At 43.3% G+C, this 16,968-nt stretch overlaps 1 protein-coding gene across 2 annotated transcripts in view; it reads right to left on the reverse strand.

The window, feature by feature from the left end:
- The window catches only part of CRADD (CASP2 and RIPK1 domain containing adaptor with death domain), a 71,564-nt gene continuing 54,596 nt past the window's right edge, over positions 1 to 16,968 (reverse strand). For both annotated transcript variants that reach the window (XM_066634661.1, XM_066634660.1), the window contains exon 3: positions 1 to 4,730. In XM_066634661.1, the coding sequence (XP_066490758.1) occupies positions 4,429 to 4,730 (302 nt within the window). In that variant the 3' untranslated portion in view covers positions 1 to 4,428. The remainder of the gene's footprint in view (positions 4,731 to 16,968) is intronic.

The following is a 16,968-nucleotide window of genomic DNA, read 5'->3' on the forward strand; positions in this document are numbered from 1 at the left end:
TAGGAATCTTTATTATCAAGAAGGGGCAAAGAAACACAATGTACAACACAAGTTCTTGGAAGTTACAGGGAGGAGACAATGATGAGAAATCTAATAGAAATGCCATGGTAGCAAGATGCCATTTAGAGACATAAGTCAAACCCACACATGGTGTTGTATGTGCTGCCTTCCGCTCTAACAAACCAAGGTCTTAAAACTGTTTAAAAGAATCTGCAATGCTTTAGGGGTGAGGGAGAAAAGTGTTCAATAGAGGAACTTTATTGGAAGAATCATGCTGAATTTCTAGACATCTCCCACAAAGGTATTTGGAAATGTGATGATGGAAATGCATGATGCTTGGTGGGTAGAAAAGCCAAGTCAGATTTTGAGATACAGAGAGAGGTTTTTTTTAGGTTTTAGACCATGCTAAGGAAAACTGGTAATCTAGGAGTTTATAGTACTGTGATACAATGTGGAGAGATTAATGTAGTTACTGAAGGATGCAGGTATTTAAGTGAAGAAGAAAATTACAACACTGCAAAGCATTGCCCCCCACACCTGTTCAGCTGCACACTGCTTTAGCGGCTAAGAGCATGGAAAAGTGTGCAAATGCGATACACAACAGTGCAACACAGCAAGTGGGATATGCAATGGTGCGGAGTTCTGGAAACTTGGAAAATGTCCTGTTGTGTGACTGATCAAACTACACCAGTGTTTCCCAAACTGTGGGTCACGAGCTGATTTTTGGTGGGTTGCAAAAAGTTTTTGAAATATATATTTTTTAAAACTTTGCAAGCACACTTCCTTGATTTGCAGAAGAAAAGCATTAACTGGTATGAAGTTATCTTCATACCCCTAAATTAAAATGTCACATTTTCCAATTTTCTCTAGTAACTGGTGTGCTGTAGATCCCATGTGAACCCAGCTTCAGCCTTTTGTCTGGCCTGGAGGTCCCTAACTGCACATCTTGTTCTCTAGTTCAGCATTCTAGATATGCTGAAATAACTGTAAAGATTTGGAGAACAGCCCTTGAACTCAATTTCTAGGGGAAAGTATAGCAAATGTCTATACTCTATAAGTGTTGGCAGGTGTAGCTCAACATGGAAGGGTTTAAAAAGCTATACCTGCCAAAATTCCCTCTTCTATACAATGGTTAAAGGGACAGGCACTGGGATGTCCTCCATTGTATCAGGTCACCCTGAGAGAGACATGGTTTGTTTATTGTAGAAGTTACTTTTTTAAAGCTTAAAATAAAAAAAATTATCTTGCAATTGTAAACATCACAATGATTTTGTATGCGCAATGCAGTACTTATACAAGGATTTGGGAGATCCGGCTTTAATTCCCCACGTAGCCACAAAACATCCTCGGTGAACTTAGTCAATCATCATTTCTCAAACTCCCACAGGTTCCTTGTGCGTCACCCTGAGCTTCTTGGGAGTAGTGCAGGATATAAACACATTAAAGAAGTATTCCATTTATAGAAAAAACAGGCTTCTTTACAATCATTCCATGTGCCCAGTGAATTTCAAGGGCATGTGAAATTCTTTTAAAGGAGTGGCTTTTTAAAAAAACTTTTCCTTATTATACATAACAAAACACAAGACCCTTTTAAAAACATATTGTTCTACAACTCCTGGCAGGCACAAGCCTCTTCTGTGTATTGGCACTGCCCTCTTGGCTTCTGTGAGCAAATAACTTGATCTAAGAAGATCACAGTATCTTGGAGTCTCCTAGTGAGAGTCTTTTAAGTCAAGAAAAACAGGCATGGAGCCTCTCTCAGCATCTTCCCTAGGGAGGCTTAGCCTCCATGCTTGACAGCTACAGTTGCAATAAGTCCATGTGTATGAAACTTGACTTGGTGCCTATCTAAATTAAAGCATCAGATGAAACACATTAGCAACTGTTGCTAGAGGTCCCCGATTACTATGAAGAAAGCTTATTGTTTTCTCTTCTGTACAATCGTTTTTAACTAACAAAGGATAATAGTATAACCATGTTCCAAAAGCTGAAAACAAATATACTGCCAGACACCCATTATGTACCAGGGTAATTTTTTATCAGGGACATAGCTGTAGGGAAAGGGTTGAATCTCTTTCCTTTCTGCAGTTTCAAAGCATATTCTATCCTGACCACAGTCTGTTGCCCTCCCCTTACTAGAGTTATTTAAACGGGGGGGGGGGATGTTTAATGGGCAGTTTGACACCAACAATTGTTTATTCAGGGCTACCACTTGCATTATCATTATATTTTCATGGCAGAACATTTGAAGAGCGAGTGTCTAAAGTACCCCAGACACCTGACATTGGCTAATCCCTGCTGCTTTTCCAAACATTTGACATTTTCTTGATCCCTGCTACAAACCTGGAGTCAATGCTTGTTAGAGACTGATCATATCCATTCTCACAGTAATATACGAAGACTGAGGAATCTATCCATTCTTTTGCTTTCACACCAACATTCTTATGTCCAACATCCCATGTAGCTTTCAGTTTTGCTGACCACTCAGTACAGAAGAACTGCATAAAACACTTGCTTTCTGTTTGCAATTTTCCGAATAATTTGGTCAAGGAATTGAGTGTTTTTAAAATCATAACAATCCTTTAAAGAAAAGACCTGTATAAAATATTAAATGGTCTCCATTCTACACACAGACATTATCTCATGAAGGGCAACTTTGTAAGGCAACCTAGTATTAGATGCTTATTACTGGCAGAGCTGAGGCTGAAATAATGGCTTGCTGAGGGCACATGGTGAGCAGCTGAGACTTGTGAACTGAGCTCATAATTCACAGTCTTAGCCAGTTTCACATCAGCTCACTAGATTTACAGAGCAATGTATCCCCCATTCCAGATGATATTTTTAGAACCTGGGCCCAAGGCTGAACTGGTTTATACGGTTTACAGTTTATACGGTTTATACAGGCACACTCATAGACTTACATATGAAAGCCCCAACAATAATAATCAGATGCAATGGTGGTTTGAAGGGATTGTGAAATACTGCAGGCAGTAAAGTACACTAAGAGCAAAATCTTAAGAGTCAAGCTGGTGCGAGTCCCTTGCACTGGCTTCTGGGTGTCATGAATATGCCATAAAGCACAGGAGGGGCATGGTACTGTCCTCCAGCACTTAGGCCAGATCTTAACCCCCCTCCCAGGCAGCCCAGCCTTACACTGGGCTGCTTGGACCTGTGCCAGCAATTTAGCTGGTGCAGATCTGAGTAGCCTCGTTGAAGTGGCTGGGGCATTGTTCTGGGTAAGAGGACATAAGTCCAAGTTGCACCAGGTTCACCTCTAACCCTGCACTGGATATGGGACAAGCCAGCCGGTCTTCCTGCTCCAGCACAGGTTAGGATTGAGCTGCCCAGTTGTAATCCTATACACACTTAACATGGAAGTAAGACCTCACTGAGGCCTTCTCAAGGTAAGGCTGCACAGGCCACTGGAGATAGATTGCCACTTCTGATTGCATTGCATTAAGAGCCCAGACTGCATTAAGAGCCTCTCTGTTGTGTAAACAGACACTCTGCTGCAGGCTATGGGAGATGTGATTGCTTCATTAAGAGCATCTTTATTGTGCTTTGACCACCGTCATATATGCGGTCCATCCCAAGGGGATTTTTGATTTACCACTGTAATTTACCATTGTATCACTGAATCAAAAACTACTAGACAGTTGGGGTGCAGTCAAGGAAAAAACATATAACATAAGTCCCGTTCAAATCATGAGAACAGAAGCCCAATCCTACATATTTACTCAGAAGTAAATCCCACTCATTAATGCAATGTATTTGGTCTAACACAAATGTATAGGTAGACCTCTGATGGTTTTTTTTTTCTTTTCCCTAAAAAAATTCCACCTGAATATCAGGTACAGACTGGGGAGACAGGGCTGGAACTACGGTGCAAGAAGAGGTGGGTATTTAACAATTTCCTGCTATGCCCCCACCTCCAAAACTGCTATTAGCCCTGAAAGGAAAGTTTCAATTGGTGTCAAATAATAGACTGGGGGGGGGGGGATGATATTTATGTTGGGACTGTGATAGGGCAGGAAAGGATTAAATACCATTGCAGTCCTAATTCTGATTCATCCCCTAGTGCAGTTGCTATTTGTCTGCATTTGTTTCAAAGCAGGCAGGATAAACCTAGGTGTTTAACTTAGTGTGATGTTTGGCCCTAACAATTATGAACACAGCTGCAACATGCAACGCATGGCTTCTAAGCATGTTTACTCAGAAGTAAGTCTCACTGTGTTCAGCAAGGCTTGTTCCCAGGTAAGTGTTTTTCAGGTATTCCTTCAACACTCAAAATGGATTTCAACATAAAAAGGACAGATGGAAGGGCCTGAATTTAATTTTTTTTTAAATTGCACTCTGATAAAACAGTTCACAGTGAATCCCTGGTTTTAGTTTCACCAAGTTTCAAGAGTCTTCAGTCACAGAAGGAGATCACTGAAAGATCTGCTGGATCACAGAAAGGTCCACTTCTCCTGATCTCAGGCTGCCACAGAGAATCTCAACAGTGGCCTTCTTCCCAAGACGTTGCCTCCACAAAATGAATGCGCTCACAGCCTGCAGCTGCGCATTAAACGGGTGGCTGACTTTACAACGGTAAAGGTCATTCTGTGTCAAGCCCAGGGACAATACAATGTGTTCCCATTCAGGGCCAAGTCTTCCAGCAAGCTTGTTAATCTGCTGATCTGTTGGTGGGTGCTTCAAAATATGTTCTTCAATTCCAAATATCTTATCATCTAGAAGACAAAAAAAAAAATAAAAATACAGATATATCACTATGAAGAATTGTAGAAAGTCTTAATAAAACCTGAAGCTTTGATACCAGAAGATAAAAGTGACTAGAGAAGATCTCTGAAATTAGGCACAATATATTAGCTACATTCATGCGTATTATAATACAATCAATTCTTGCTACCCATGCACTCTGTTCCCGTGGAGTCTCCTATTTACTCATGTAGCGTAATTTGTTGCCTGTTCTTGGCTCTTCATGGCCATCCACAGCATGGGGGCCATTTACAGCCCTTGGGGACCCCCAATCTGGTCATGGGAAGCCCCCAGTCTCCAGTGAGCCTCTGGCCCTCCAGGGAGTTGCTGGAGCCGACACTGGCCCGACGCAACAGCGTGAAGGCCGACTGTTTGACCTCTTGTGTGAGCTGCAGGCCAAAGGCTCCCTCCGCTGTTTGCTGCTTCATGTCTGTGAAGCAGAAGTGGCAGGAAAGGAAAGGTCAGCCTTGCTTTGCACAAGGTCTTTTATAGGCCTTGAGCTATCATGATACCTTCATTCATTCATTCAATTCCATCTCTAATATATCCATTTATGTAAATTTATTCAAATTTTAAGTGTAAGTCAATTTTTTTTTCCTGGCCCCCAACACAGTGTCAGAGAGAAGATGTGGCCCTCCTTCCGAAAAGTTTGGGCACCCCAGTGCTAGAGAAGTGCAATAGGTACTTCTATCCAGTGCTTTTTTTGTAAATAAAAAGGTGCAGGAACTCACAACTTGTTAATCTTTTATTTATTTATTTATTTATTTATTTTCAAACCATTTTATATTGGAGAAATAAAATATTTTTATGTGCTTCCCCCCTAAAGATGAACTTATTTCTGAGTAGACATGCTTAGGATTGGGCTGTCAATCTCCACATCCCCTTCCCCCTAGCTATTTTTTCTACACATGGGGAAAAATACTGTACAGGTGCACTTGTAGTGTGTAGTATGTAGTGTGGCACTACTTCGAGGAGAGGAAGCAGTGAATGGATTCCAAAAAATGGCTTACATGAGTTTCATGTAGTAAAATTACTCTAAGCAACTGTGGGAGTAAGAACAAAAAAGGAATTCTTACATGAGAGGGGTCCTTAGGTGCACATAGAAACAGCTACGTTTGCAAACAAGCCATTAAATATGGTTTAATTCAGGTATCAGAATACTCTGTGTCTTTGGGAAGGTGCTTGGCATGCAATTGTATGTCTTCTGCTGCCCTGAGCAGCTGCTGTGCATTGCTGGAGAGCAGCTGCAAATGCTGGCTGGCGGAGGGCATGCTTGTGAGGGAAGGACGAGGAGGATCTCTGGCAAGGCTGGGCAGCACGTACACACGTAGAATCCCTTTTCACCTGCCCTTAGCATGTGAAAACGGATGCAGATATATATCTCTGCCAGGATTAAGAGCCCAATCCTAGGTATGTCTACTCTGAAATAAGTCTTGTTCTAGTCAATGGAGCTTACTCCCAGCAAAGTGCCTAGGATTGCAGCCTAAGAGCCCAATCCTATGCATGTCTACTCAGAAATCCACTTTAGTGAATGGGGCTTACTGTGGATAGGATGGCAGTCTCAGGGCCCAATCCTATGCCTGTCTCCTGAGAAGTCAGTCCCATTAGAGGCAGTGGGGCTTCCTCCCAGGAAAGTGTGGAGAGGACTGCAGCCTCAGAGCCCCTCCTCTGCCTGTCTACTCAGAAGTCAGTCCCATTAGAGGCAGTGGGGCTTCCTCCCAGGAATGTGTGGAGAGGTCTGCAGCCTCAGAGCCCCTCCTCTGCCTGTCTACTCAGAAGTCAGTCCCATTAGAGGCAGTGGGGCTTCCTCCCAGGAATGTGTGGAGAGGTCTGCAGCCTCAGAGCCCCTCCTCTGCCTGTCTACTCAGAAGTCAGTCCCATTAGAGGCAGTGGGGCTTCCTCCCAGGAAAGTGTGGAGAGGACTGCAGCCTCAGAGCCCCTCCTCTGCCTGTCTACTCAGAAGTCAGTCACATTAGAGGCAGTGGGGCTTCCTCCCAGGAATGTGTGGAGAGGTCTGCAGCCTCAGAGCCCCTCCTCTGCCTGTCTACTCAGGCTGCAAGGCTATGACACTTTCCCGGGAGTAAGCCCCATTGAACACAGTGGAACTTACTTCTGAGTAGACATGCTTGGGCTGTCAGGCTGCAAGGCTATGCACCCTTTCCCAGGAGCAAGCCCCATTGAGCACAATGAGACATACTTCTGAGTAGACACGCCTAGGCTCGTGCTACCGATTGGCATGGGGCTGCACCAGCCAGTTTCCTTCCCCTCCTCCTCCGCCAAGGCAGTACCTGGGCGTTCCTTGGGTGCCGCAGCCTGTCTCCCTGGCTGGCTGGCTGTCCGTCCTCCTCGGTGTCAGAGCATGTTCCCCGCGCCCTCCACCAGCTTGGAAGCTATGCTGGGAAGCAGAACGTGGGGGGAGGGGAGGCGGGCTGGGCTCAGGTGAGAGCTTGGAGATGGGGGCAGGAGGGGGTTGTTGTGCAGTCAGGCAGGGGCCAGGCACCCGCCCACCCTGCACCCCCCAGCACCCACCCAGCAAATGCCTCTATTTTGCTCCCCGCCTCCTGGAATGCCTCCAAAGGGGAGGGGCCCCTGCAAAAAGGTGCCGGAACTCCGTCCCCCCGCGTTCCATTAGAAAAAAAGCCCTGCTTCTATCCATCCTCCTCTTCCAAGGTCTGTTCTCCTAGGCAAGTTTGTAATAGTAGCAAAGGGGGGAAAAGCCTCCAAACTAAGGGAAAGCAGCCCTGAATCCTCCAGTGTGTTTCAAGAGCATACAACGAGAGCCCACTGAAATTCTCTTGGAGTTACTGGCCCTGAAGCCAGAAACAGTCAGCTCCAAACATCAGAAATTAGTATTTGTATTAACTTCATTTCCTTTGTGATTATAAGGCCTGTTCAGTTTGGAATTACTTCTTCAATTTGTTGCCTTGGCAATTCTATCACGATGGGGAAAGAAATACCTTTCAAAAAGTGCCAATTATAATTGTAGTAGATAAATGGAGCATACTGGAGAGAAACGATAGAACCTTAAAAAAAAAAAAAACAACCAGCCTCGCTGTGAAGCATCCTTCAGGGTTCAGTATCATGCCCGCAACCCTCCTCCAAGCAGCACAATAGCCATAATCAAAATACAACTCCCTAGTAATTATTGAATGTATTTTTAGAGAGAACTACTTGGACAACTACAGGCAAGGCTGAACTGACAGTTTGCACCAATTGGAACAGACTGTGCACGCACATTAGCTCTTAGGAAATAATAAAGCAGCCACTTTTAAAACAGTATTGCATCCTTTTTGGTCGGTGTTAGTTACCTTAATTGTTGCAAACAAATCTTTGACACTGCAACCCTTTTCTGCTCACTATCTTCCAGCACTAGCAGAAAGAAATGGAGCTGGGAACAGGATACAGACCTATGTTTACAGTCATTCATCCAAGCCAAGATGAAGCTAGGAGTCACCAATACACAAATGGAACGGGTTATCTCAGCCTAAATGATACTGTGCATTTACCCCCAGCTTGCAAAATTTATGGTCGTTAGAACTAGAAAATATATGAGTTTGCTGCCCAGAGCAGAGATGTTTTTCTCTTTGGCCTGTGACTGCCTTCTTATGTCTGCACCACTTTTTTTTAAAAGCCCAGCAAGTACATGTTTCAAGTAAATAAGCTCTGGCTTTAAAGGTGAACGTGTTGGACATTTAGATTTAATATTCTACATTTTGTATCTTTGGATTTCTGGCTTTTAAGGTGTGCCTTATTGTTCAGTGTCGCCCTCCTTTTTGAACTTGATGATGGCACTTGTTGGGCATGAAGCATAGTAGTCAGGCATTATGTGGTCATTCCACATGATAACAGGTCAGGCCACCTGTTAACTGGCTTCAGAGCGCATGTATCAAGTTGCTTTCCGGGATGGCTCAATGTAGGTGATCACTGCACTGTTTGAAAGAACTCAGGGCATCCTTTGTTTGCTGCCATCTTGGGTTCCTCAGCCCCCTGCCAAATGAAGGGCAGAGGACACTGTTACCACAAGCAGGACATCATCATTGTGTGCACACAGAGAACACCATCACAGTTGCCTCAAATCGGTTTATCCTTGCTCCCTTCAAGACAGCAGCTGAATGCTTTGATTTAGTGTTCTGCTATAATTCTTCAGGCAGTCAACATCATAAATGGGAAAGGCAAAAGGTTTGGTTTTCCCAAGCTAAGTACTGCGTATGTATGGGGTGGGTTTCACATGGTAGTTTTGCAAACTATCATACAATCATTTTATCGTATGATTATTACTGTGCTGGATAAAATAGATATCAGTGATCAGCTGGGATGCAAAATGGTCCCTACAAAGCTTATGTGGCTGAGCATGTAAGAGTGCTGGGCTTAGACCTGGAATCATAGCCTTGTGGTCCAAGTTTCTCCTCCATACAAGGAAGACTGAGGTAAGTATCTAAAAGCAGTTTGTACCCCAACATTGCTGCAGAAATGCTTAACAATAGTCTGCTATCACATAGTTAAAAAGACTTTACATAACTATACAGGAACTGCCTGAGATACATAAGGGGTCCAGTCCATTCTAGACACCATTGTGAATGTTGAGTTTTATGCAAGTCGCAACTGGGCTACTCAGGAGGAGACACCCATGCTCGTCACTCTGTAAAGCTCACCATTCACTTTGCTCCACAAGCTGGGATTGCCCCCTCTTGCATTTAAAAAGCCAGCACAGAGCTTCATGTAAACTCGAAATTGAGACTTACATAAGCTGGAATGTACCTATATGGTTGGTCAATAAAATATGAACAGCTTTATGTCAGAGAGATGAGAAATGGTTCTGTGAATTTGTTCTTCCTTAGAATTGTAACTTTGAGAAAGATTTCCCTGCAAGGTCAGAAAGGTGTCTCTTTTGCTAGAGTTTTTAACCCCCCTGATACTCTATCCCAAACCGAACACCATGATTAAAGTATGATGGCAATGGTGAGATCTTTTTTCTTTTTAGGGGACAAAAAAACCACACACCCCTACAGAAAACTCTGGCCTTCCAACTGCCTAAACTCTAAGGCACAAGTGAAACAACATTAGCCTTAAGTAATAACCTTAATCATGTCTACCACTTACAGTAAGAATAACCTGGCAGAGAAGGAGCAGTGGACCATCTCTGCTCTTTTAAAATTGAAACATACGCATATTTGAGGCATAAGAGCTGGTTCAGGGATGTGTGTGTGTATGTGTGTGTAGAGTAGTGGTTCTCAAGCTTTTAGCATTGGGACTCACTTTTTAAGAATGAGAATCTGTCAGGGCACACCAGAAGTGATGTCATGACTGGAAGCAGGAAAATTTTTAACAAACCTAGGCTGCAATCCTACCCACACTTCCCCAGGAGTAAGTCCCATTTACTATCATTGTTAAAAGCATATCCATAGTAGCCTGTTAAAAGCACAGATCTGTCACATATCCCCAAATGCAGTCACATACCACGGTAGCAACATGTCTAATATATTAAAAATGAAACATTGAAATGAATGGGGACCCACCAGGAACCCACCTAGTGGGTTTTGACCCACAGTTTGAGAAACACTGGTGTAGAGGGAACAAAAGGCAATATTCTTCTCTGGATATTGATAGGGTTGAGATAAAAAGAAACAATAAATTTAGTTCCATAAAGATATTTCTGCCTAGAAAATCCTTCCTGCCTATCCTTGAGCATTTACTTCTAAGTTTCTGCTTGTGATCAAGACAGCACTGTCTATCGGGAAGGCACAGGAGCTGAAAAGCAGGAGGATGCAGAGGTTACACTTGCACTCTAGCAACTGTTTATTAATGGAGTGTAGTGGGACTGTCTCCAGTGATTCCTAAAAGGCCATGTGTTCCTCAAAGCACTGCAGCCATGGCAACACTCACCACTTGTTTCATCTCCAGGAAAGCGCTGTTCCGTGCCGTTTATTGTCCAATAAAAAGGCATGGGAAGTCACTTTCCTAGACAGGAATTCCACACTTTTGTTTTGACATCACTGTCTCCGCTTGCAGTGGTTCATATAGCGAATACCACTTTAAAATCAGGGGAATAAAAGAAAACAAAATAGGTTTTTTCCTAAAGCATTTCCCGATGACAACAGCAATAATGGTATCAAAAAGGACAAATTGGACAATTAATGCAATTAATCTAGAAAAAATGTTATGTGGGTGTATATACCCAGTTGAGTTAGACAAATTGATGCAATCTATTTCTGCAGTAGGAAATGCACATACTGGGTAGGACAAATGGATTATCTGTGTTTAAGATACTCATCAATTTATTTATAGCTTGGCAGTGCAATATAAATATAAATGCAATGATAAAGGGGCTGATGCCATTCGGGATAAATTAAGATTTCCTTGCAGCAGCAATTTGGCTGCAATTCCTTCCCAAGAAATTGATCATGAGAATATTTCTAATCTGTCTGATACTTTACATGACTTTTTTACTTCAATTTGATGTCATGTTGTTGCAGCTTAGAAAGCAGTTTCCAGAAAGTGTGATGATTTGTAATTTACACCTTGCTCACTCCTCAGGTTTAAATTTTCTCTCCAGGTTGGGTTACCTATGTTCTGATTCTGCACATCTAAATACAGTTGTCTCTCTCCTCCCCTCCCCCCACCCCGTAGCTGCAAGGGATACATTCTTGCTGCCACCCTGGATACCCAAGACTGTGGATAGCAGCAAATACTATACTTACTGTTGCTCCATGCAAGGTGTTTGCGGGTGCTAATCAGAGGGGCATTTGGGGTGCTAATTGGTGCAATCAGAGGGAAGGCTTCAAAGCATTAGCAGTCAGTGCAAAGCTCCAAAGCATTTGGTTTGGAGGGGAAGCACTAATAAACACTAACAAGCAAGTGTGAACAAGAGGCAGTTTGGAGGGCTGCAAATGCTACACCCTCCAGTAGCGGTGATGGCAGAAGGGATTAAAGTGGGAAGCAAACAGCACAGGAGGAAAAACAAAATAAAAACCAATGAGTCATGAGTGTGATGGGGGGATTTGTGAACTGTGGATAACTTAAGCCATGGAAACCCAGTCTGTGGATATGGGGGGGGGGGGGGCAGAGACTTTACTCCACTACTGGTCAACATAGTCAACAGTCTATGCAAAGAGAGCCTTCTTAAGAACATTCACAGACAACTGACAATGCTTGGCAGTAAATGCCGCTATCTCAGGCAGATCTAAGATACTGTCTACTGTTACCAAATTGGCAACTCATTAGTACCTAAAGAAATAGTAGATATTTTTAGCAGCAGCAGATTGGATGCACCTTTATCATTGGCTCAAATGCATTTCATTCAGGATAAGATCTGAGAAACTCTGGATGTTTTAAAGGAAACCTAATATCATTACATTGTAATGTTGCAAGTGGAGATGACCAGACAGTTTTGTTTGCTGCTGAATGAAATACAATACAATACAATACAGGTATTTCTATACCGCCTTTCTATGTCCTCAGATTTCTCCTCGGACTTTATTCAAGGCGGTTTACATGGGCAGGCAATTTAAATCCCCGTAGGGATTTTTACAGTTTGAAAGGTTCTATCTTTCAAGAAACCACAACATTCAGATGTTTCTTTCTGATCTGATCGCAACATTCTGGCCTCCATCCTCCCATGCTCAGAGCAGATGGAATTCAGCTTGTCAGCTGCTTCAAGGTCGCACGGTGTAGGTGGCCTCGAACTGGTGACCTTCGGATGTTATCTTCAGGCAAATGGAGGCTCAACCCTCTAGACCAGACCTCCTGCCCCTTACAGGGCATGAAATACATGCCTTAAGTGAAAGACTTTCTGTAAATGAAACCTTAATAGCTGAAAATTCCTCGTATGTGAGGAAATCAAAAGACTTTAGGCCTATTGCTGACATATCTTTGTGATAAGAAAGTTAGTTGAACTGGATTGTTGCAGTTAAGGCATCATGACATCACCTGACCAATATAGAAGAAGCAAGCTTAGAAGAGTCTTAGTGACTAAGATTGAAAAAGACAGGTAAAGGAAATGGAAGATGGGGCTGATCACCTGGAAGGGGTATCATCATGTAGCCCGGACTTGTAAAGTGAGGGTCCAGAATGCTAAAGCTCAAATTTGAGCTGAAACTGGTCAGGGATGTTAAGAGCAACAAAAAGGGCTTTTTTAGGTGTGACCAAAGGAAGAGAAATGAGAGGGTGGGATTGCTACTCAGTAATGATGGCCAATTGGTGTCTGGTGACAAAGAGAAGGTGGAACTGCTCAATTCCTACTTTGCGTCTATCTTCTCTCAGAAGTAGTATTGTACAAATGTGGGTGCTGGATCATTGGCCGATGGGGAGAAAATGCATACAAGCCCCACAGAGATAATGAAAACGTGAACGGCACAGGCCTGCAGATTAGGTTTGATGGGGAACTTCTTAAGAACCACCTAACTGGACTAAATGAATTCAAGTATTTAGACTGGATAAACTGCATTCTAGAATACTAAAGGAACTTGCGGGTGTACTTGCAGAGTCTGTCAATTATCTTTGAGAAATCCTGGAGGATGGGGAAAGGTGCAGCTAGACTAGAAGCAGGCTAACGTAGTCCCAATTTTTAAAGAGGGGGAAATGGAAGACCCATTGGGAAATTATAGACCCATCAGTCTGACTTCAGTACCAGGGAAGACATTCGAACAAATTATAAAACATGCAGTCTACACATATCTGGATAACAGTGATTAATAGAATCCTGCATGGACTTGTCAGAAATAAATCTTGCCAGACAAATCTCATTTCCTTTTTTGATCAGGTTACTAGTTTATTGGATAGGGGGAATGTTGTGGATGTGATTTATCCTGACTTCAGTACAGTATTTGACAAGGTTCTCCATTACACCTTAATCACAGACTTAATCAAAACATAAAGGATTCAAGTTAAGGGACAATTTAATTCTCTTTCACATATTATGGCAAAATAACTGTATGGTAACTGTATGGTAGTTTTTGCTATACGAAAGAGAATATTTACAGTAGAGAGTCTGGAAGGCTAAAATAATGAAGCATTTTACTCTCCCTCAGCAGGATACCACTAAAATTTTATCTGTACCAAAATGAAAAATCTGTCTGGAATACACACATCTGCTCCTGAGACTTGTGGAATTGTCAGGTGCTGGGACCTCCAAAAGAGAATCTGCAGAAACGCTGGCAGGCAGCCAGGGACAAGAACAGGAAGTTGGGGATAAATGAGGAAGTTGAATTTACTTTGCTGACAGAGAAGAAAAATACATACAGTTCAGAGCATGACCCACTGAGTGCACAGGAAGAGTTGCTCAACTCGATTGTATAGACCAAAATCTGCTGAATCAAATAAGCATACTTACAGGAATGGATGGTATATTTCTGAGATTTACGTTGTTTTTGTTAAGTTGTTCTTCAAGGAATGGCTAGTTTATCTGTAACTGGCTTGGCTGAAAATAGGATAAGGAGGAACAGCACTAGAAGACCTCAGAAGATGACTCTGTAGTTGCTGTGGTGTCTCATACCTTGGGGACCCCACAGAAGTGAGGTGCCTAGGAACAGCATGGACCATAGAATGACTAATGAGTTCTAAGCATCATCCTGTAAAACATGGAACAGCACTTACTGGGCATCAGCATGCAAGATAGGAGAACTAAGTGGTGAGGATATTTGTTGTTACTGCAACAGTACAACCAAGTTGTGCCTGTGTTCTCCAGTTAGAAAATCCCCAGAAAGACAGCTTGGGGCATTCTGCCACAAACCTTACAGTTAAGTGATTGTCTTGCCACAGCTCCTCCCCACTGGGCCTTGTGCCTGCTTAAGGCTGATTAGTTTCCCTTGTTAAACTCACAAGTGCAGCAAGCAAGAGTCAGAGTCAGGTACCAGTCCAATAAATGCAGATTGCCAACTCACAGTCCAAAGTCAATATGCCGGGTCACAGTCCAAGTCCAAAGTCCAGGTAAGCCAGGTCAGGTCTCCTCTGGGTCAGGTAGCATCTCCCTCTGGGTCAGGGTAGCCTTTGGTCCTTCTGAAGCTGCCTTTTATCCTTGGATGTCTCATAATCCAAAATGCAGCTCAGCTGTGAGCTACCTTGCTAGCCCCTTTTTAAGTCCAAATTAGGCTCAGCTGAGCCACCTCTTCAGTCCATGTCCATTCAAAGTCCCATCAAGGTCAAATGAAGCTCAGATGTCCATCAGAGTCCCATTGGCCTTGATTGATTACAGCTGTGGAGCCAGCCCTGCCCTTCCCAGAGCTGTCAACCAGCTGTTAAAACATGGAATCGCTGTCAACACCACATCATCCACCTGATGATCTTCTGATCGTCCATTACAGTGATCAACAAGTATAGTTGGTTTGCATCACCGTAAGGCAGAATGTATTAAAAAAGTACAGACACCTTCTTGGCTAGGCAATTCCTTTCTATGGCTGAGTTTCTAAGCTTCGGTTACAGCCTGTGGTATCACTAGGGGGGGTGCAGGGGTGTGGGCCACGCTGGGTGATGCGCACGGTGGGGGGGGTGACACCACAACTTGCCAACATTTTTAAAATCTTGGTACTTTTGAATAATACCATCATGTTATGTATCAATCAATGTGTAATTTCAAGCAAAATGCAATGAAACAAAACCGCATTGGAATATCTCTATTCTATCAAAAGTTATAGCCAAAATAAATTTGTAGCAAAAAAAAAAAAAAACCAGAGGAGGTAGGAGGATGGTATTTCACTATGCCCACTGCATGGGAGGTGGTCCATCATAGGGGTGATGGAATAAAAAATTAGTATGGAGAAGAGGCCAGGGAGGAAGCCTTCCTGGGAGAGGTCTGTGGAAATTGTGGCTGGCCTGGCTAAACTGGAACCACTGCAGGGTGAAACAGACGCTGTGGCTAAGAGACAAGGTTGAGAATAGTGAAAAAAGCCCTTCATATGATGGCATACATGAATCCTACCTTGAAGCCTTATTACACAGATTTTATAGTGAGCTTCTGTGCTGGTCTTACCCTCTCCCTGCCTTTCTCTCCTACAAAATCTCTCCAAGTATTATTTATAGAATGTTTGCAATAATAAAACAAAAAGGAATTATCATTAGGGACATTTCTGAAGAACATTTCCACAAGCAGCACAGCAGTTAAGGTCATGGACTTTGAATGTATGCTACAGCTGCTCATCCTTCCAATAATAACAACTGTCATTTAGTGGGGTCTGTTATATAATGCAGTTACTCTCATAGACCGTAGCAAACAGCTATATTTAGGGTTGTTGTTTTTTTAAAATGCTGCTTTCTTATAGACACCCATCATAAGAGCATAAACTAGCTTGCTGGATCAGACCCAACATTCATCTAGTCCAGCATTTAGACTCCAACAACAATGGCAAGCCCATGTCTTCCGGAAGCTGACAAGCACGGCACAATGCAGACCATTCTCCCAGTTTGCTGGTTCCCAGTAGCTGGTAAAATGGCGTTGCATCAACTTCACAAGACTGGCTTTACTAGCTAGGACAAGCCTACACTCTCCCCTTGGAGCTCAAGACCGTTCAGGTCAGGGCATAGTTAGAGGGGCTGCAAAGCACTAGGTTTTTTGGGGAGCCTCGCCGTAGAATGGAAGTGGCCCCCTGCCTGGAATGGCTCCAAAGGGGAGGTGAAGGGACTACTTCCTCGCTACGGTGAGGCTCCCCGCAAAACTTAGTGCTTTGCACCCTCTCTAGCTATGCCACTGATTCAGAGTGAAATTATCTTGATCACTGGGAATAATTACCACTGTTAAAAACTGAGCACTCATTGAGACAGCAAAGCCTCCAAACTATGCAGCCAGATAAGGCTACACATGGCAGCTAGTAACTGCATTTCTATTATATTTCGTGTTTTTAAAAGGCTATTTTTACTTTCTCCTAAACCAGGGGTGCCCAAACCCTGGCCCAGGGGCCACTTGCGGCCCTCGGGGGCTCCCAATCAGGCCCTTAGGAAGCCCCCAGTCTCCAATGAACCTCTGGTCCTCCAGAGACTTGCTGGAGCCCATACTGGCCCAATGCAACTGCTCTCAGCATGAGGACTACTGTTCAACCTCTCACCTGAGCTGTGGGACGAGGGCTTCCTCCACTACTTGCTATTTCACATCTGTGATGCAGCAGTGAAGGAAAGGCTGACCTTGCTTTGTGCAAGGTCTTTTATAGGCCTTGAACTACTGCAAGACCTTCATTCATTCATATAAGTTCCAACTCTAATAAATTCATTTATGTAAATTCATTC

The sequence above is a fragment of the Tiliqua scincoides genome, chromosome 7, assembly GCF_035046505.1.
Source record: "Tiliqua scincoides isolate rTilSci1 chromosome 7, rTilSci1.hap2, whole genome shotgun sequence".
Lineage (NCBI taxonomy): Eukaryota > Metazoa > Chordata > Lepidosauria > Squamata > Scincidae > Tiliqua > Tiliqua scincoides.